General features: G+C 28.0%; 2 protein-coding genes across 4 annotated transcripts in view; one reads left to right on the top strand and one right to left on the bottom strand.

Moving 5' to 3' along the window:
- Positions 1-23,196, top strand: part of LOC113363748 (protein NDRG3-like) — a 78,321-nt gene that overhangs the window by 20,396 nt on the left and 34,729 nt on the right. The window lies entirely within an intron of this gene.
- LOC113364137 (protein NDRG3-like) lies at positions 468-22,475 on the bottom strand. Its single transcript, XM_026606617.1, has 9 exons — positions 22,308-22,475; positions 18,676-19,484; positions 7,193-7,288; positions 1,963-2,162; positions 1,445-1,565; positions 1,230-1,371; positions 1,012-1,158; positions 541-810; positions 468-491 (listed from the first exon to the last, which is right to left on the bottom strand). Exons 2-9 carry the CDS (start codon positions 18,942-18,944, stop codon positions 468-470), a joined length of 1,269 nt encoding a protein of 422 aa, XP_026462402.1. The 5' UTR covers positions 18,945-19,484; positions 22,308-22,475.

Below are 23,196 nucleotides of genomic sequence, written 5' to 3'. Positions count from 1 at the left end.
AAAAAGAGTGCCTCCTGCACGACGTAGTCGAGAGTAAATAGAAGGAATGAAAGAAATGGGAAGAAGAAGAATGTAGACGATTGACGACTTACGCGAGGAGAGAAAATACAGGGAACTGAAAGCCAAAGCACATGATCAAGAAGCATGGAAGCAGAAATTTGGAAAGGAAAATACATGAGTGAATACATGAGATAAAAAGCGGCAGGGGAATGGGAATGATAGACGAAGGGTAAGGAGGTCATTTGTTTGTGGTGGCTCTCACACCATGGACTTGCCTTATTATTATATTGAAAAGTAGAAGGATTTCAAAAGTTCGCGACAATCAGGAACAAAAAACCTAAACCTGGTATAAATATTGCTTCTAGAATAATCCAGGTGCATGGTGGACCATCCGGGACCGTCCCGGATGGATCAGTTAATGGTTACCTTAAGGATCAAATCATATTAATCTTACTTAAGGGTTAAAATCACCTTGCTCTGCTTCCATGCCTCTTACATACGAAATAATTGGTAGATCATATCATAAGTCCTTTATCTCACCTTCATCCAAGTGGAGTTCTTTGGATCCAGACGTCCGTTCAACGTGACAGTGTCATCGACATGTGGCGATAGGCTTCCTGTAATGTTCATTACGGGCATCTTTAATGTCATATCGTTGTTCTGAGGTCCGGATGTCGGGCTACGGGCAATATTCATATCCGTTCTTCTCAAATACGTGTCTATCAGCATCGAAAGATTCACTGGATTTATTTGCTGCTCGAAGTAATTCTTGTAGACTTGGACGAGGTCGTGGTTACGCTCTTCTGTATTCTGTAATAGAAAAAAATGGTTAAAAAATGAGTAATATGCCTAAAAACTGCTGCACAACCTATATGTGATCTTTTGTGAAGCTTATATTTAAATAAGGATGTCATAGATATGAAATGAGATTGACCATCAAATATAGGTTTGTTAGCCTTGGTACTTGTATAGTTCGAATGTCAAAGTTCAAAATATTTCTGAATATCTTACTCTTCCAAAGTGGTGCCACATCAGATAATCCACAACACCCTGGGTCATCCCTTTGGATTTTAAATGACGGGCGTTCAATTTCTGGTAACCCCATTCGATCCAACCAGAAACCGTGCTCACGCAGTTTACCAGACAAAGAGCACCAACCTGTCACAAAATTTATACAAATATTAAAATAATTTCAAAAACAAATTGTAGCTGGTGAAGTATTGCTCTACCTGTTCTGGATGTTCGATAGCAAATCTGGCCAAAACGTTGGCTCCAAATCCAACTCCAAAACCGATAACAGATTTTAGTCCAAAATGAGTCAATACGAAAGGTAATTGCCCAGCCAGTTGGTCCATCGTAGGATACACATAGCTGTCAATAGAGGAATAAGAATTATTTACAAGAATTCGTATTATTGGATAAAAAATAATAAAAATATTCCTACTCTTCTGGGTAAGTAGGAGCTCCTTCTTCTTGTCCAGGTGCGGTGACATGATAAACGCAAAAGTTTTCAAGTAGAGCTCTCATTGAAGGATAATTAAAGAAAGCACTGAAACTTGACGAATCTGGAAGAAACATGCATAATTCTATGAGGATTAATTCGATTTAGTATTACATTCAATGAATATCTTCCATCTAAGTTTCTGTTATGAATTCCAAAGTTTTAAGCACATTGTTGACTCGAAACTAGACGATAAAGTTTGTTGGAAATATTCGGAACAGTTTGAAACTTTGAAACTGTTAGTGGAAAATTGGGTTTAATGCAAATAGTGTGAATTGTTTAAAATATTTAGTATCCGTCTGTAATTGTCTGGAATTGTTCTGTAACTTTCCAAAATAGGTTTCAGAAACGTTTTGAAAGAATAAAATGATTCAATTTACTCAAGAGTAAATGAATGTAAATGTTTATCTTTATAGTTTTCATATCTATATTTATGATTTTTATATTTTTTTTCTACTTACAGTTCAATCCAAGATCATGATAAGTCAGAATTGCTGGTTTTGTGCAATCACCAACTACAGCAACTTGCAATTCACCATGATCAGTAGGGACTCTGGAAATTGTTCCAATGCTCTGCCTTGGAGCAGTTCTTGATGATGGAAATTGGAGCTGAATTGATTTTAGTTCGATGTCGTCCATTGGATCACAAGGCATGGTGTTGCTGATTTTTGGAGTTGGGGAGAAAATGTGGAAAAGCATCGATTAGAAAGGTAGGATAAAGTAATAATATAATTAACATATTTTTATTGAGTCAATAATTGAACTCCTAAACGCCCTTATCGATTTTTCTCATAGTTCTAGTTTATAATAATTAAAAATAATTTTCGTACGATTCGTGGTTTACCTAAAATTAGCCCTGACTGTTTTTGATTGACCGTATTCATTCTATTCTAAATTTTGATCTATATATTTTCTTTAATTAAAATTAATTAATTCAAATTAAAGTAAAGCAGAATATAATAAGTTAGAACTGTGTTTTTAATATTTCGTTCTACTAAATTTCTTTGGGCGTTTCTTTGGGTGGTCTCAAGGCGTGTCCAATACTCAAGTCGTAGTAAAAATATTTATAATTTCTATACAATATTTATATTCTAAAGGAATTCAATTCTACTGCGTTATATTTTCTGAGTTGATAAACTAAGTCAATAACGTTTAACTGTACCTCCTAATTGGCTTGTCACGCTAAATTAAAGACTTAGGAGCGTCTTGTATAAACAGTAACAATAATATATATGAAGGTCAATAAGAACTATATAGCTTCAAATTATGGAAATATAGCTACGTAAATTATTCCTGGTGATTTAATGCAAACTTTATATATGTATCTATGTCCTGATAAAAAAAACAAGGATATATTGCTATCCAACTATCACCTACTATCGCTTGGCATTTTTGTTTTTGTCGCTATCACTAATTTATTTTAATTATACACTAATTTGATTAAGTCAAACGTATATAGTATAGCCTAACGTTTTTACTCAATTTAAATAATTTAATACAATTTTTGGTATACTTTGGGTTGGTTCACACTTTTACTTATTAGATTAAATTTCAATTATATATAAATATATATAATTTATTTCTGTGTAAATTATTTATAGATTGCTATAATAATTACAATGATAATTACAATTCTAATTTCAAAATCATGCGTCTACTTTTTCGTGCATATACGTCTACAGCGCATTATAAATGCTTCTTTTTCTACAATTTCTATATTAATAATTCTAAACTATAATGAAAATAAGTCATATTTTCATTTTTGAACTATAATGGAAAAAATCATATTTTGTATGAAATTTATTTGGTTTTATGTCAAAATTATACCTTATGTATCTCCAAAATTCTAATTGTCAATATTAAAAAGAATTCGTATATTCATTTTTAAAATGCCGTAAAATAGACCAGTTTTAGCAAGGCTATGTTATGTAACAGTTTTCATATAAAGTGGTACTAAAAACTGTCAAATTCTATATGGTTGATGTGCAGTCCATAGAGAACCTAACCTAGAAACCGCACAAATGTCAAAAAAAATCGATCTTAGATAACAGGGTCTTTCTGACTCAGCTTCATAACATACAAGTGACGTTGCAGTTTATGTGAAAAACGCCTGATAGTACAGCAAATACATGGTATTGTGACGGTATTTAGTAGCATTTTATGAAAACTGAGACGTAACATAGCTTTCATATATAAAGTGGTACTAAAAACTGTCAAAATTCTATATGGCTGCTGTGCAATCAAGCGTTTTAGATAACCTAGAAACCGCACAAATGTAAAAAAACGATGCTAGATAACAGGGTCTTTCTGACCCAGCTTCATAACATATAAGTGACGTTGCAGTTTATGTGTAAAACTGTGATCGCACTGCAAATACAAGGCATTTCGACAGTATTTAGTAGCATTTTGTATGAAAATTGGAACGTAACATAGTCTTGCTATAAAATTGGTCTATTTTGCGACAAAATCGGCTCCTCTATCTAAAAAATAATATTTTGTATGAACTTGTTATTATATCGTATCAGAAATATTTCGTCCATATCTTCGCTGTGTATATCTGGAATTCAAATTCTTAACAGAAAAATTATACATTCATTTTTAAATTAAAACGAAAAGAAATAATATTTTGTAGGAAGTTGTTCGTTTGTATCTTTTCCACATTCTCGTTGAAAATTTTATGAAATATTACATTGAACTAATTAAGAAATTACTTTATGAATAAATTTTAAATGATTTTTATGCAAAGCATTAAAAACCAAAAACATTTAAATGTATCAAGTAAAATGATGTCTGTTAGACCTCAATTTTACCTTTACGGCTTATAGGGCTTTTGATTTATACATATCCTAATACTATTGCATATTACGTTTACAAAGATTAAATATTATAAAAAGCAATTTCGCAAAATAAGGAACAAATAGTATCATTTTCCTTTTTTGCCAAAAACAGCTTTTCCTTCTTATCTTGGCAACGAAAATAAAGCACAAATTTCCTCTACCCGTTTTGTCACAAATCAATTTGTCCTCGATAAAAACACACATATACATATAAAACCACACAAATACACATACATAATGATTACTTCAATCATCTATTACAAGAAGTATTGTAATATCATATAAACAATATATAAAAACACAATAATTTCAATCAACTGTCAAACATCTGACTATACTTTGTCAATTGACCTCTATTAGGAAGTGCATAAACCGATATTGTTTTTATTTATTATTATTAATATGCAATGCAAAGTATCGAGCGAATGCAAATTTTTATGTCATCAAAGGTTAAAAAAAGGCTATCTTTGTAATTGACCAGTAATTCACGCGATTTTGTTCGAAATGATTTATGATTAAATAATTGAATGGTAATAAATGAAATATAAATATTTTGTTATCAATCATTTATTTATTGCAAGTGCCAATTAGTTAATATTTTAATCATATATTTTGGGCAAAAAATAACACTAGCATATAAAATGTAATAATTATTTATCATTTTTTTTATTTCTCTAAAATTTATTCTAGTAGTAAAAGTTTTGGCAAAAGACATCCCTGTAATATGATTCATACTTCTACTTATCAGAAAGATTTTAAGATATATATTTAAAGATAATTTGAAAGATTTACGACGAAATTATTTATTTTCAAGAAAATATGGATAGCTCTATTATATTATATCATAATTATAATATTTTCAAATAATGCATTAATTTAATTTTTATAGTTAATTAAAGCTTATATTTCTTTTGTCCTTTATATGAATTTATTTTTCTTCATTAATCAATTAATATTTGGGCAAATTGTAGTACTATGATTTGAGATGTATTAATTATTTTGTATTTTTTTATTTCTCCAAAATTTAATTTAATAGTAAATTGCTATGCCAGAAGGCCCGTTAGATGATTTAAATTGAACGGTTTATCACGAAATTTTTGGAAAAATTTTAATGGATAATATCATATTTTTGATAGTGAATTTCGAAAAAGTAGATATGGATATGGGTACTGCAGTTTGTCATTATTAAATTATTTTCAAGTTTCTTATTTTTTATAAAATATTTTTATAGTTAATTGATTATTAAAATTTGCATTGTATATTAATTTATTACTCTTTACAATAATATTTTTATCATAACGTTTAGGTAATGGAAATATTTTTTTTTCCAAATTAGTAGGTTTATAAAAAAAAGATTAGTTTGGAAATAAAATATTATATTAAAATATTACAAAAATGCATATTGCAGGATGTGTTATTGCATTCAAATACCTTATTGGAAAAATTTATGCTTTAATGTCAAATTACGAAGTTATTAAGTTAATAGTACAACAATATTTAGAAGTAGATATTCTTTCATTCGAAATAATTTTTTTACGGATACCAAATCCATTAATTTATAATATACGTTTAAATTTATAATATATGTTTAATTTATAATATACGTTTAATTTATAATATACGTTTTTATTAATTTTTTAACGTAAGTTTTTAATTTATTAATTCTAGAATTTTATTAAAATTGCATATCTTATTCAGACATTTAAATTTTTCAAATCAAACTGGATTTTACTGCAGATACCAAATCCATTATTCAAGATAAAGTTTATAATATACGATTTAATGATTGCTATCATAATTTGTTTGTCCAAAATGCCTTTCAAACAAACACGATGACTCAAACTATATGAGTCATGGGTGTTGCTCAAGATTTCATCATGTACGAAATGCGTAATTATATTGTAATAATACATAAAAAATTGCTGTGAAATTAACCAACTGCTGTACTTATATTCGTAGCCTAAATAATTGCGTAAAAATCTTTTACATAAAAAATTTACTACACAAATTTTTGAATACCTTGTACTACACTTATTTCCAAAATTTTTATATCCTTACTTAAGTTATTAAAATCGATTTTAGTTTACCGCATTAACCCTTTGCGCTCGTATGGCGTCGCTTCGGCGACATAATATAGTTGCAATGTACGAGTGCAAAGGGTACTTAGAAAACATTCACGTTTGACATGAAAATTTCCATTTCGTGGAAAATCTCTTCGCATTTCCTATTTGTCTTTTTTATTTTTGTTTCAAAATTCTTCTTATTTAAAAAGAATTTTGGTCTCTTTCGCCAAATTTTGCGAAACACGATGACTCAACTCATGGAATGTTGCTCAAGATTTCATCATGTACGAAATTCGTAATTATCTTGTAATAATACATAAAAAATTGCTGCGAAATTAACCAACTGTTGTACTTACATTCGAAGCCTAAATAATTGCGTAAAGATCTAAAAGTTACTAAACGAATTTTCGAGCACGATTTACTCAAAAGATGCTAATTAAATTTTCTTTTACTGTCCACAATTTTGTTTTATTCCATGTGGTAGAACACATTCAAAAGTAGAAAAAACTTGAGCAAGTACACGCTCGCGCTCATATAACACCTTAACATCGGCCAAATGACTAGTATACTTATATTTAAATCTTTAAAATGCTTACTTAAATTATTAAAATCGTCCAGTGTACCGCATTAACCCTTTGCGCTCGTATGGCGACATAAAATGGTTGCAATATACGAGTGAAAAGGGCACTTATAAATCATTCACGTTTGGCATGAAAATTTCCATGTCGTGGGAAATTTCCTCGTATTTCCTACTTGTCTTTTTTATTTTTTTTCAAAATTCTTCTTCTTACCCAAGAAGGGCGGTCTCTTCCGCCGAATTTGGCGCCGGCATGTCTGAATTCGTGTTCCTAACGTTCGCAATGTTGGCAGCGCTTGTCTGACGCCCGCTAAAATTAAACATGAAGAAAAAAAATACTATGACTATCCGGAACTATTTTTTCCCTTGATTTGGTGAGAAGATATAAAATTTCCATTTTATTTACATACACTGAAGATCGATTAAAATTTGAACTAAAAGTGTTGTTTTCGTGTAAAATTTGGAACTGAGAAGGTGTTTGTTATTTACAACATTTATATGATGATGCTTGGTGAAGACAATTGTGGGATCGTGCTGGTGGTTATTTATAATATATTGTATTCTTAAAATTAACGCTAACAATTAGTCGAAAATGAAATAATAAATATTGGAAAATATACTGTATTTATATACCGAAAATTAGTACCACATTTGCGACGAGTTGTATGCAATTATTTTTAAGAATACATGTTTCAACTTTATACATAATACTTATTTATATAGGTACATGGCGGGTTGTAATTAGAAAGATTGGAATATTTTAGACAAAGCTTACAAATTTCTTATTACTAATATTTACTAATATTTAGTAAAATTTATAAACTTGGTCTGAATATTCCAATCATCGTTTCGGATACATATAAATTTCATTCCCGTATTTTTGCATGCACAAATGCATTTTTATTCCTGATTTGGAAACAGAAAAAAATACTTTGTAGTACTTTCATGAACCATTTTTTGTGTGCGATTTTAATACACATAAATTTTGTTTATTAGTAAAATATTATGATTCGGGTGCATTTTGTGACGGTGCAGTAAAAGCTCATTGTGAAAGCTTTTATCGAAGATCTGTGTGTAAAATTTATTTTATTGCGGTTTTAAAAGCATTTAACGACTTAAAATACTGGTAATTTATTCAGTTTGATATATTTTTTTGTGTTAAGTTTGTAAATGGCATTTTAATAGGTTTCATACGACTTTTTGGCAAAATTCCACCTATCATGGTTACCAGTTCAATGAACGCACATGCTTATTATTTTCTTTACACAATAAATAAATTCTAAATTTATCTAATACTAAACTCTATTAAAGTTTTCACAGTATTCAAATGTAACAGTCTTTCCGAATAGTAATGATAAATTTAATTTAAAAAGCGCTGTTTGTTTCTTCTCGGAGTCTTGCACATTCCTTGTGAAATGAGGTCAAACTAATTTTATAAATTGCTCTTTCTGGATCTTAAGAGAAGTATTGTTAAGAAGTCACTTTGAAACTTCCCAGAAATTGATGATATTATTATTATTTAGATACGGGGCTTTAATTAGAACAGAGGCTTTGGTATATATGTATATTTAGTGAGCGGATTTAATTAAATTATACGCAAGCGAATATGATGAATTATATACGAAATAGAATTTACATTATTGACGTTGATGATGAAATAAAATTATGGAATAAAATTCACTATGATATATAATAAATATATAATTTAATCTTTTGGAATTGAAAGGAATTGCATTTTTTTTCCAAAAAAATCTTTTGTTTTTGTATATCGAAAATTATTCAGATTTTAATTTTAATTCTGGCTACAGTTCTGAAGCTCCTCGCTTATATACTTTGAATAAATAATTTCAACTGTGCAATTCAATTTATATAATTTTTATAAATATTAGACAATGTTTATAAAAATCTATATAAAAACATTTAATATTCCTCGATCATTTCGTTACGGTATGGGAAGTTCCAGCAATTTGCCTTAGGCACGATGCAATACACCACTAAGTATTATTTTAAATTAAATTGTGAAATGTATACAAGTAATTTATATTTTTTATTTTAACATAATGATACATTTTAGTGCAGTTAGAAATGTATAAAAAAATCGATGTAGGGTAAATAGAAGGTCCAAGGCTTAGCTTAAGCCTTAAGGGGTTCCCGACACAAAAAGTTTAGGAACCTATGGTTTAAACGTACAAAACTGCGCAATGTTCTTTAAATAATGTGTAATATTATGATTGAAGATCATGCAAGGGTTCTTAAAATAGGATGGGTCAAAGACCTTAAAATATTATTTAAGTACTATTGATTTTTATGAAATTTCGTATGCACAAGATAATATTAAATTAGTGTTTGATTGCAATGTTGAAAAAACACATTTTCAAAAGTTTCCAATTTTTTGGCATTCCTTTATTAATTGTCACAAAATCCACACACATCTAATTAAGTCATATTACCATCTGAATCTTTTTCGCAATATCAGCATTGCGTCGACACAAAAACAAATATTTGAAAAAACTTGGCAAAAAAGATGACAAACGAGATTGCAGACAAAAGTATAATATTTGTTGGGTGCTGTCGTGCATTCAAAATTTACTACTGGGTTATGTAAAACTTTACAACCGTTTCTTCATAGAGGAAATATTTTTGCAATAAAATATTTTTAATAATAATCATATAAGCTCTACTCGTTATGAGAGATTAAATGATACTAAATAACTCTGTGCAATGGCTGTGTGTTTTATTAAAGGCAGAATTAATTGAAATGGGTTTTAAATATTCATATTGGATCATCCTTGACGATTTGACGCATTGGTTCAGTTCCATAGTCAGTTCCATAGTTGGTGATAACTTTTAGGGAAAATATAGGGAAAATTTTTCCTTAATCTGTTCATTACAAGATTAAATAGTGATGGATTTGTCAAACGTATTGACAAAATACATACTTAAATATGTGTAAGTATATATTTGTGCATGTATTCAATATGCAATAATTAAATTTTCGCTTTCATACTAACGAATTCAATTTCGACATCGTCGGAAATGACTCGAGTTGATAATTTCATATGTTCGCACTAATTGATTAAAAGCTTTGACCTATTTTCATTAGGTTTTAATAGAGTGTCATAGAAGTTGCCAGGAAATTTGAATTATTTATTTTTCGTGAACGAAAAGCTCGGTTTACAGTTTGTGTATTTGTTCGATACGTAAAAGTTTTCTCGAATGAATAATGGAAAAGGAAAAACTCACCGAAGCGAAGAAAATATTTCGGTAGGAATTTTAAAGAAAATAATGTGAATTGAAACAGAATAAATAATTATTAAAGTTTTGGAGTGCGCTTGGGAAATATACACATATAATAAATATAAAGCTTTTTCTTTGTTGCATTGAACTTTATATGAAGTTCTTTGCTTAGGAAATTGCTGACGTCAAGTGTAAAATAGGAATAGGGAAATTTTTTTGAGAACTTTCTAGTAATTTTCAAAACTGATTTCTTTACATCGAGTGAACATTTTCAATCATTTAAAAACTATATTATGCAGATTTAAAAATTATTTACTATTGTAGAATAGTTTCAGCAATTCTTTGTAAAGTCGTTGATAATGTAATAAAATTTTGGAATAAAACTAAACTCACTATGATTTATTATATAAGATTTAATCTTTTGGGATAGAACAAATTTGCATTTATAAATAATCGAAATGAAGAAATGAAATTTAGCTCTTTAGTATCTTTTAAACAAGTGACTTCGATATACGACTAGTTCTATAGTATATTCTTTATGTATAATATTTTACCATTTTTTTATGTATAGTATCGTTTGAACCAGTGATTCCCATATACGACTAGTTCTATAATATTGGTTTAGTTCCATTTGAGAGAAGGATCAACCGATTTGAATAATAAAAAAACATTCAATTCGTAATGACAGGGAGAAGGAGTAATTTGTTTTTGGCAAAGGCAGGTCTAGCTATTTCTTATGTATTATATTTTACCGTTTTTATGCATAATTTATATTATAATACTTTAAATAGAGCACCAGCAAATATTTGGTAGTAACTTAGAAAGCCTTAATCGACTGCCATCCAGTGATAAAATTCTATTTTTTGTTACGAATATTTCAAAATTATCTTTATTTACATCAAAATAAAATAGAATCGATTAAACATTTTCAATTACTAGTAAAACTCAACTGAATAAATTTCATGTTTCGATTTAAAATTTATTAAGTGCAGTTTTAGAAGTTTTACACAGCATATATTATTCATTGATTTTCCAAATCATTTTCAGTATAAATAGATTACAATCTACGAATATTTATGTTAATAAATTTTTAAAATTATAAAAAAGTATCAATTGAACGTATTCAATGATAAACGAATTCGTATGTCTAAGATTGCAGATTTAAAATTAAAAAAAAAATTCAAAAATGAAAACTGTTGCATATCTTTGCGTTTCAACAAGGACTTCTGAACATTTTGGTATACCTTGCAAAAAATGAATTAGTCTAGTCATTATAGTAAGTTCTCCTCGGAATTCCAGATACCCAGCTCTAAGTCTGTAAATACTGTATATTGACGTCCTAAAAGTTGTCTCAAAACTTTTAGGGTGCCAATATACAGTATTTACAGGCTTACAGCTGGGTATCTCGAATTGCGAGATTTTTACCTAATTTAAGCCTAAATAACTGGACTAAATGGTGTGTGTATGTATATTTGGATACAATTTTTCGTCCACAATTTCGGAAGCACGGATCAATTTATATGATTTAAAAATCATTCGATTCGTATTGACTGGGAGACGTTCTGATTAGTTCAATATTCACAAAAAAACTATTTTATCAAAATTTTTAAAATTTTCTAAGAAAACTACTTTCGTTTCAGAAATTAAAAAAAAAAAAACTAAAATTTAAAATTTTTAAGTGGTTCAATTGCAGTACGGGAAGTATCAGCAATATGCCTTAAGGCACGATGCCATGCACCGATAGTTATTTTTATAGCCATATACCACTAGTTCTGTATGTGCATACTATTTTTCCTCGTTTTATGAAATGTTTTCAATGTAAAAATAGAACATTCGTGCCGTTTATCACGTAGTACACACAGTTTGACTTAATTAATTCAGTTAGAGCGACCGGCATGGCGCAACTTACTAATCGTTAATGCGTTCTTGTACATCAAACCAACTGCGTAGTTTTAACTAAATGCCCACAGCACTAATTCCAGATATATACCCGCAGATAATAATAATATTTTAGTTATTTTAATGTTCTAAGTCATTTTGTGGACACGATTATGGTATCTGTTTAGATAAGGAACACGTATCCACCGTATGAGTTTTTATCAAAATTGAATCAAATCACATCACAACCGAAGTAAGTGGTAGAGCTATATTTTAGGTATCATTTTCTCATCTATTTGATTAAGGATTTACTTTCTATAAATTATATAGTGCCCATAAACGAACATCTCTTTAGTTGAAGAGTATCTAACCACAGAAGCACTGATTCCTTAATCATGAATTATCAAAAAATATTGATGTCATAATTGAGGAATCAAACGACATCCAAAATAATTGAGTTATTATAATAATGCATTTTCCTCGAACACAATTGATATTGATATTTCATACTTAATAAATTCAAATGTTAACCCGATATAATGATTTAAAATTGTTGATTTAGAATTTAAAAAAATCAAAATGAAAACTGTTACATATCTTTGCGTTTCAAGGACTTCTAAAAAAATGATGTGTGTTAGTGTGTAGGTAAGTTTAGATACAATTTTTCGTCCACGAATTCGAGAGCACGGATCAACCGATTTGGATAATTTCAGAAAATAATCAATTTGTATTGGTTGGAGATATGCTTTAGAAATTTAACAGAAAATTTAAGAAGTACAGTGTTCGTCTTTATTTTTTATTTGCTAATAATTGACCATTATCATTTAAAAAAATTCTTTTAATGGTTAGACCAATTGGCAAGTGGTATCTCTAAATGCTCTATCTCTTCATGATTACTAGCAATTATTAAATTTGGCCTAATTTTGATTGTTTTTAATCAGTTATCACCCATTTTAATTAGATTTAACAAATAGTTAGTGTTTATCTTGAAATACAAAATACACATTTGAGAATCAGGAAGTTCCATGATTAACGAATCGGACCACATCTAAAATATCATATTTCCTTTATTTGCCTAAATAGTATTATTTTTGTGTTTTTCTATAGTAGCTACAAATGAGTAGTGTTTTATCTTTATAAAAAATATTATTTTTTAAAATTAAAAATAATTAAAATAATACATTAGAGACTCAAATATACACAATATCGGCAAGCGATATACTACGATTTGTATCATTTTTCTCACATGTAGTTGTTTTAAATAAAAAAGGCGGGCAACTCAAAAAACCGAAAAAAAATTTATTTGAAAATAATATACCATTGCCATTTTTCAAAAATAATCTTTTAGAGTTTAGACTGATGGGCTGTTTATAAAATTTCTATCTCCTCCTGCTTTCTAAAATTACTTCTACTAAATTCTTCTGAATATGTCAATTAGATTTCTGCTGGTCATTTCAATTAGATTATAAAAAAAAACAAAATGATTGTCTTCAAAGCCAATAGGAAGTTTAAAAACGTTATATATTTTATAAATTAATTTTTTTTAATAAAAACAATAAACAGAAAAACTATTTATATTGATGGATGGAACACAATGTCTCATATATAAATTTCCTTACAAACAAAATTTTCCTATCTTGTCATCTCCTGGAGAAATATGGAATTCATTTAATCTTGTCTTCTATTAAAATTAGATTATCTTCGTGTGAAAATAATTTCTATAGTCCCCAAGAAAATTGAATTTAAAGTCTATCATCAGAGCTGATGACTTTGGCAATTTGCGATCTTCGTGTCATAACATCCATTAAGTGGGTAGAACCGATAATCGATCCTGGTATCTCAAATATGCGAATTTAAAATTTAAACATTGTACAGATTGTACAGAATATAATTATATCTGTTACTGTCTTTAAAAATGTCCGGATTCCTAATACCAGAAAGAACCATAAACTCTTTACTATTACCACGACTGTAAATACAATTATTGTTCTCATGCGTTCTTTAAAAAGTGACGGATAGACCAATTTTAAAAACTAGTCGACATAATTGTATATTATCACGCCACTACAATATAATTACGGCTTATCAACAAAAAAATTGATAGAATTATTGCGCAGTTGAAATTCAACATGAAGGAGGACTGGAACTTTAGTTAGGAAAAGTCATTTTGGAGTGTCCTATCGAATGCCTTTGAAAATCATTTTGGTTCGTCCAAACTTATGCCTTTGAAATTCATTATATATATATATATATATATATATATATATATATATATATATATATATATATCCTCTGGCCTAGATCTATTTATGTAACATATTCAATTTCTCGTTTATCCCCGATATTGCGTATTTAGTTCACAGTTGCATTAGTCGTATTAGAAATAGAACACTTTGCGATTGTTTTCACCATTCTTGTTTAAAGTTGCATACGATAAAGTTTAAGAATTCACACAAATATTTGGGGATAACCTACAAAAATAACTTTGTATGGGATTAATGATTTATTGCCACAAATTTAAGGAAATGGAGAGAGTTATGTGGCATCAAATATTATTTTATGGAGACCTTTCTCATATATCTTATATTATCTTATTTGGAAGACTCATCTGATGCTAGTTTCGAATTTGTTTATTCATTATGTAAATTTCAAAGGCGTTAGCAAATATTTACTATGATCATGTCAACATAAATATCCAGATAGACTAAATATTACTTATCTATGTTGATGAAAGTAATTGATCGAATATAAACCGTTCAGCAACTTGTTTTTTCACGCCCATTTCATTTTACGATCGTGTAATTTAGTGTAATATTTCCATTAAAATGTTAGTAAACACTAAAATAGACTCCATATCAAAGTTCTTGATCAAAGTGACCTTCGCAGAATCAAAATAAACTTCTCCAACTCTGCTGCATCATTCGATAATGTGCAATTTTATCATTTTGTTTACTCCGGCCGGCAATATGTAATAATTATGATTAGATACGTAATTTGTAATAACAGTACTCTAGTTCGCATTATTTTTATATCTAAAGTAATTGTGGTGCGTATATACGATTTTGTTTACTCGGTTTTGCCGGCTTTGTTTACCGGCTTTAAATTTTGGCTCGGAGCCTGAAATATTAAATATTTGCTTCCGTTTTTAGTTCTTTAGCTTGTTGTTGTAATAACTCGTAGGATTTTGAGAGCAACAATGCATTAAAGTTTTATGCCGAGTACCAACCGTGCTCAAATATTAAGAACGATTTTCAGAAATAATCATCAAGTGCCCGAAGAGCAATTTGTGTTTTTGGCAGAAAATCTGGATCACCAATTTGAGATTTTCTCGAAATGTCAAGTCAATAAATAAAATGAAGATTTTTGTACTGATACCGATTTAAAAAATTAATTATAATACTTAAGAATGACTTGGGTTAGAAGTTTTTCTTTTTAATTTGCTGTTTAAGTCATCATTTTTCATCAATGGTTGCTCTCATTGAAACGTCGCAATAAAACATTTTTGGTCAAACGAGGATTTAAAGATTTCACGTTCTTATGTCTTATATATAAAATTCTTCTGTACGGGTGTATGATTTGATACTTCTCCTAAACGGTTATTCGGATTTTGATAATTCTTTTTAGAGTTTGTCAAAGGAATTTTTTAAGATTTAATTAACGGTAAAACTATAGTAATATTGTAGAAATAATTGGCAAAAATTACAAAAAAACACTTATCATTGTTTGACATTGAAAACTTTTGAACTGTCGTCTGCTAGAAATGTAAGTTCACTTGAATTTGGAATTCAGCTGAAATTATGAGCCTAGATAATATTAGAATATAATATACAAGAAAAATGTAATGTCTATATTTTATTGCCGAAAAGCAGCTGAGATATGCCAAAAATTAAAATAATATAAGATACAGTCAACAGTTATGTTTAGCAGATGAAATTACGTAATTCAGTTTAAGTTTAAATAACGCAATAAGTCCAAAATTGCATATACATTATTTTTTTAAACTTATGCATGTCGCATTTTGGTTAAAAAATATTTCTACTTACTAAAAAATGATTTAGAATTTTGTTTCATGTGACAAAAATCATTTGTTTGGCATTGGATATGGAATATTTAGCAAGTTGATCTTAGATTGAAGAGTGCTCATATGAATTAGATTTTACTAATTAATTCACCTAAGATTTGAATATAAATAATAATGTTTATTAAATTCTTAGTAAGAAAAATGTACTTTAGAAAATATAATTGCCAAAAAGCAACGAATTTATTGTAAGAGATTATGAAAATTATAGACTAAATTATTGGAGCAATTATGTTGTGTGGTAAATCCAAGTGTGATATTGTTCTTTTACCGCAAAAACTATATTTGTTTTTTCTGAATTTCTTATACTGCTTATGCTAAGATCATAAATGAATCACAAAGGTTGGATATCAAATATGATATTGAAAAGTATAGGATACGATATTAAAAAATTTGAAACTCTTGTATTGTAAAGGGTGAGTACAGGGCAACGTCTGTCGGGTCATCTAGTATATATATATATATATATATATTAAAATAACATGACAAGTGACAGCTTTGATTAAAAAATGATGATAGTTCAGTACTTGTTGATCCATATACGTGCAAGGTCGGTGATTTAAAATTTCACTATCGATGGATTTATTTCAAGAAATTTGTATTCTAGGAACAAAGTTAGGAATGTATTAATAAATTGATGAACTTCTTAATTTGATTTTGAGAGCAACATCATCCATATTAAAATATATAAATAAATATTAGGAAGGGATTTTGAGAACAATCAAAAAATTAATTGAAAATAATTAATAATGATAGTGGCTCTAAATAGAAACATTAAATATCAATCTTTAATTGTTACCAAAAAATATATATATTTTTTTAGTTAAAATTAGTAGAAATCAGATAACAATTTCGTTTCATCGATTAGTTAGTTTTCTATTAGGTTCCATCTGCACAGTAAATGTTTAATTTTTTGCAATTTTTTACTTTTTTATAAATATGGTATTGCAGATTATTTTACCTAGTGATAAATGTTGTCACCTTGAAATACACCATTTTCATATAATATATACAACTCCTAATTTATATAGCGAGTGTTTTATTGATTTCATATTTCGTAAAGTTATTTTGGTTACGTCCATTCAAACGTTTCGAATGAAAAGGTTTTGGCACGAGAGCTAAAAGAAAAAAATATAGACCTAAAACAAATACATTTTTGGTATACAACATTATGTAAGAAATAGACCAAGACTTTAAAAAAAACCGTTGATATTTGGCACACGAAGTCTTTGGTTCACACACATGAAAAATCACAAAAATTTACAAGAGAGAGAGACACATCATTAATTATGAAAATGCTACTTTTTATGGAGTTGACCTAGAATTTAATGCCTGAGAAATATGGAAACTATCCAAAATTTTCTTCGAGGAAATGAAAATTAAAGTATTAAAAAAATTGTGGACATACCACGAAATATGTTCGAAAAAACATCACGTTTTGAGCAAAACGATATTCTTATAGGAATATTTCTGGTAAATTTAAAGATCAGATTTAAGTTTTATACACATGAAAAAATATTCGTTAATATTTATTGCATATTTTGCATCGATATTGTGATGCAACCGTGTAATTCTCATGCTTTGAATATTTTTTATGTTTAACATAATAGCTTTTAGTACAGTAATTAGTATGTGATTATGATAATGAACATAAATGTTACTAACAACTTTTATCCACTACTTTTCATACCGCATATACGCAGAAATCCACATTTTAACTAAATTCTAACCGCACTAAAATTCGACACTAATTCTAACGATTTTTGTGGTCTAACTATTGTCTTCACATGTCTTGAAATGAGAAGCAATTTGTTAAATTTATTTCGGTACATGGAACATTATGAACCATTGGATCTATGTTGCAAGATCTACGTAAACACATGCTAATAAACATATTGAAATCCAATTGACGTGCTAATTGGATACAGTGTTGGTCTAACCGAATGGTTTATATTATGCAGGAAAACTTCGAGAAGTAGTAAGCAATTTTAACGATGGACCAAACTTTTTGAATTTCTTATTAGCCAACTTTTCACCTACATTTAAAACTCTAGAACATTGGGAAAACTTCTTATTTAAGACTTCTAATAATGGATCTCCGGAAACCAGAGTTCTATTGGATTTTAATAAAAAATGTCGACGCAAAATCGTTAAAGCCAAAATGTGTAGTTATAAATATCAGAAATTAGTGAGTATAATAAACTCAAAGCAACTAAGTAGTTAGTAAAAGCACAGTTAAGCAGAAACATAAACAAAAGCAGCAGAAACTAAAGAAAGCATTAACTTAGGACAAATTAATAAAGATAGGTTAGTAAAAAAAGTAGCAAATATGTATTTAATTCATAAAGTAGATTTTCCTTCTAACTATCTGTCTCTATACACACAATGACGTAATCTACTCACAAAAATTAATATTATCACAAAAGCATTGTTTGATTCCAAAAATCCACCACCACAACAATGTGCTTCTTTCAAACTTTAACAATTTTATCTGCTCGTCCTACCTCACAATTTTGTTGCTTCTTCCATTGGCATTGAGCAAGGGTTCACCGGCTCCTGTTTTTTGGTTTGTGGAACCTCCTGTAAAGGCTCTCTTGACAGTATCAATTACTGAGGAAGGAGTTGTTGGTTCGGTGGTTGACATGTAGACATTTCCACCGGCGTTTCCTAAACTTGTATAGCCGCCATTGTGGACAGGAGATGTGTTGGAAGTTGGTTCTTTTGGTTTTTGGACGTATGGCGTGTCGCCAATTGGGCCTAAGACTTGAGGCATCTTGGGTGGATTTTGGCTTCTTCAGGAATTGAAAATTTTAAGCCAACTTAGTGGTTTCAGAACTTATTTGGTTGTTGGCTTGTATTTGATACACCTACAATGGTTCTGTCTCGACTGCTCGCTTACTAAATGTATCGTGCTACCAATCAGATTCCAATTGAAATTATTAATGATTCTTAGAAAGTGACCTTTCTAAATATTAAATTCCTATACAACTTCTTTGGTTCTGGGTAATATAACTATTTTTTTGAAAATTTTCCAGTACTACGTTGTTCTATTCCAGATACCAATTTATCGAACCAGATAGTATTATCAATATGTACAAATATTACGTTCTATGATGTGCTGTACACTCACATCCACCTTACTGGTGTTTGTTACTCCAGAATTGAACTTTCGGCAGGTTTTTACGTTGTTTTAGTAATAGCATTCGGCTTTTATTAGAAATCAATACACGGTGTATGTAGTATCTTCAATGCGCCTATGTGGTGGTCAGGTCTCCAAGTGGACCATTTTTTCCGATTTTGTCAAATGTGTCTCCTTGCTTTGCAGACGATCAGATTTGATACAGAGATGAATATAAGGAAGAAAGAAAAGGTTAAGATAAAGTATATAAATTATAAGATGAATGAAAATATTAAATTTAGATAGTGGAAAGTGGAAACAGAAGATGAAAAAGACTTAGGCCTAAGACTTAATTTTGAATAAATTTGTTTTATATAACTTCAATATGTTTTCAAGAATCATTTATATTCATGAAGACGTCCATTGTGTAATTTAAACTCAAGAAAAAAATTTAATAAAAACATTGAATACATATTTTGCCATGCAAAAATTAGCTAGAGGCTTCATATTCAAAAGCATTCAAGAGCATTAGGTTACATTTAAAATAATTATTGGAATATTTATTAGTGCTAAACGCATAACATTCTTCTTATCTTATCGGGAATGCATTACATTTAATAAGGCTTGTAGTATATTTACACATATTATTTTAAATTATATGACGATTTAGTAATTTTACATGCGCATACATTCTACAAAATATTATATAATGACTATAGTACTATACATATTCAAATATAAATCAGACGACGAAATTGAAAAATATCATTGATGAAATTCCTTAAACCATGTAAAAAATAGGGTATATGTAATAAATGAAAAAATATTGAAAAAGTATTTAGAGGATGAAATTTTAATCGTTTTATAGCATTTTATTGATCGATTCAAAATCTGTCCTATATGTAGTAATAAATCAACTATTTTAGGAAAGCCTATGAATACAATCTGATAAAATTAAAAAAATATTCCTGATAAAAACCTTTACCGACATAAATAATAAACACTGTATAGCAAATATTATTAAACATATCGAAAGAGTATTTAATATTTATATAGCTCCAAACCGCAATCTTTTACATCTTTTGTAATATTTTATTGATCGGTTCAACATCTAATCGATATGTTGCAAAAATTCAACTTATTTGTATGAATGAAATAATGCAATAGCAATAAATGCCAAAGAGTGAATATATAAAAAAATCCGTCAAACTTTCAAAATTTATGCAACTAGTCGAAGAAATCAACTTCACCAATCTCATAAATTAGAATACTATCTATATTTGAAATATTAAAATAGTAAAAAAATCTAATTGAAAAATTGATTTTATTATCTTACATACTAATTTTTAATTTTTCCAAAATAAACAGAAATTTGACTTTATAATCAAAATTTCAGAAAATTTTATATATTCATGGTACATAAATTTGTTATATTTTTATTATTAGTATTCATTTATATTTTTTCAGCTAATACGATAAACAAATGAAATAAAAATATTTTTTTAGTTAAGTTATATAGAATAATTATTTTACATACTATTTCTTATTTTTCCCAAAATAAACAAATTGATTTTTTTTCTTTAATTTTTTAAATGAATGTTTCAGTAAATTTAAAATACCTGGTAGTTTGCTACATAATATTTTTTTATATTTTATTAATTATATTTTTCCTTATTAGTATTTATTTATATTTTGTTAGCTAATACAATAAAAAATGAAAACAAATAAAAAACAATTTTTTAACTAATTTATATAGAATTAATTATTTTGGCATACTTTTCTTATTTTTTCTAAAATAAACAGCACTGTAAAAAGAATTTTTTTCACCCTTAACTTTTAAAATAAATATTTCAGTAAATTTTCAGTAATATATACATGGGAGCTACATAAATAATTTTCATATTTTTATTTATTTCATTTTTCATTATTAGTATTTATTTATATTTTTTAGCTAATACAATAAAAAATAAAATGAAATAAAAGCCATTTTTCAATTAATTATGTCTCATTTTTTCAAAATAAACAGTTATGTAAAAATGGAATTTTTTTACTTTCAACTATTTAAATAAATGTTTCAGTAAATTTTATAAATTCGTTGCAATTAGCTACATACATTATTTTTTTATATATTTTATTATTTATATTTTTTATTTAAATTTTTTGTTATTAGTATTTATTTGTAATTTTTACTGCTAATATAATGAAAAATAAAAATTAAAAAAAATCGTTGATGATGTAAACTAGGATCTTATAATATTATTAAATCATTGATGCTTTAAAACTGGAATATGCGGTTAAGGATTTGTTATCCTAGATAATTTTAATTTTGTCTAAATTTATATATATATATATATATATATATATGTGTGTGTGTGTGTGTGAAAATAATTTAAAAAAATAAAAATAAAATCTTTGATGATTTAAACTAGGATCGTCTAATATTAATAAATCATTGGTGATGTAAGGCTGGAAGATGCGGTTAAGGATTTCTTATCCTGGTTATTTTTCAATTTGTCTAGATTTATATATATATATATATATATATATATATATATATAACAAAAAATGAAAATGAAATAAAATCATTGATGATGTAAACTAGGATCTTCTAATATCAATAAATCATTGATGCTATAAGTCTGGAACATGCGTTTAAGGATTTCTTATCCTAGATATTTTTCAATTTGCCTAGATTTATATATATATATATATATATATATATATATATATATATTCTGAATAGATATTGAATATATATTAGATATATAACTATGTGTATAAAGAAGTATAAGGATCAGGAGCCATTTTGAGCGAATTCTTTGCTAAAAATCAATACATTTACGTCACTAGCGAATTTAGTAAAATGCATTGCGCATAAAAAATTAATAAATCAAATGATTAACAAGTGAATCCATTCTCATATGATAGTGATAGTGCAATATGCTGTGTCTATGCTGTAATAAAAGTTATATTGATCGACCTACATATCAATGACACATGGTTTGATAATCGACTTACCTGGAGATTTGGGAAATTTATTTCGGTATTGAGTCAGGTGTGTCTTTAACAAACACTTTACACTTATCACAGGCACTGTTTGTATTTTTTGGGAAATTAAAATGATGAATTCAAAGGAGTATGATTTTCATTGAAATGCTAAGAGTGATACTAGACATATGAAGTTGGTTGTTAGGGACCACTGTTGTCAAAATACGAAGTAGGGCGGCGTTCGACTACAATCGGCAGTCTTCGAGTTCGATTTAAAAGAGAGTGGCGTAGTCTAGAGTTTTTATGCAGGTACTAACGGTATTTGGAAAACGAGTTTTGAATCTCGAATGGATGTTATTATTATTTAAGCAAACCAAATGAAATCGAATGTTTATTGTAATATATTTCATCGTAGTTTATTTTAGCGGCCGCATAATTTTTGTTTAAAAAATATGGAATACAACTGGAAAGGCATCCACACTACATGGTTACACAAGGTATTGGCTTAGAAGAGATAAACAAGTATAAATATGATCTCGATTTCACAAATAAATTAAATGACGATTTTAAAAATACTAGGTAATAAACAACAACTAAAAATAAAATATCAATATATAAATTGCATGATGAACGGGTTATTACTTAAATAATTACTAATTAATCAGGTTTATTTACTAATTTACTTATTTTGAATGATTCGAATAATTCAAATTTCCCACCATTCAAATATTAGAATTGATTCAAATGTTCCACCATTCAATTATTCAAATTTTCGTCATACATCATAGTTCATTTATGTTATTATTTCTGTTTTACTGTTTTTATTTTATTTTATTTTAATTTTTTTCATTTTATATTCAATTTATTGTATTTTTTTGTATTATTTTTTTTGCACCAATCAATTTTGTAAATAAGACAT

The sequence above is a fragment of the Ctenocephalides felis genome, unplaced genomic scaffold, assembly GCF_003426905.1.
Source record: "Ctenocephalides felis isolate EL2017-DRISC unplaced genomic scaffold, ASM342690v1 CF-g0.4_SCAFFOLD_00845, whole genome shotgun sequence".
NCBI classification, from domain to species: Eukaryota; Metazoa; Arthropoda; class Insecta; order Siphonaptera; family Pulicidae; genus Ctenocephalides; species Ctenocephalides felis.
This window is presented reverse-complemented; position numbering and strand designations above follow the sequence as displayed.

Coding starts and splice junctions, on each gene's coding strand:
- LOC113364137 (XM_026606617.1), bottom strand. CDS start 18,944: ATGCCTCAAGTCTTAGGCCCAATTGGCGACACGCCATACGTCCAAAAA. Junction 1,566..1,962: donor TCATGATCTTGGATTGAACT/GTAAGTAGAAAA, acceptor TGTTTCTTCCAG/ATTCGTCAAGTTTCAGTGCT. Junction 811..1,011: donor TGTGGCACCACTTTGGAAGA/GTAAGATATTCA, acceptor TTTCTATTACAG/AATACAGAAGAGCGTAACCA.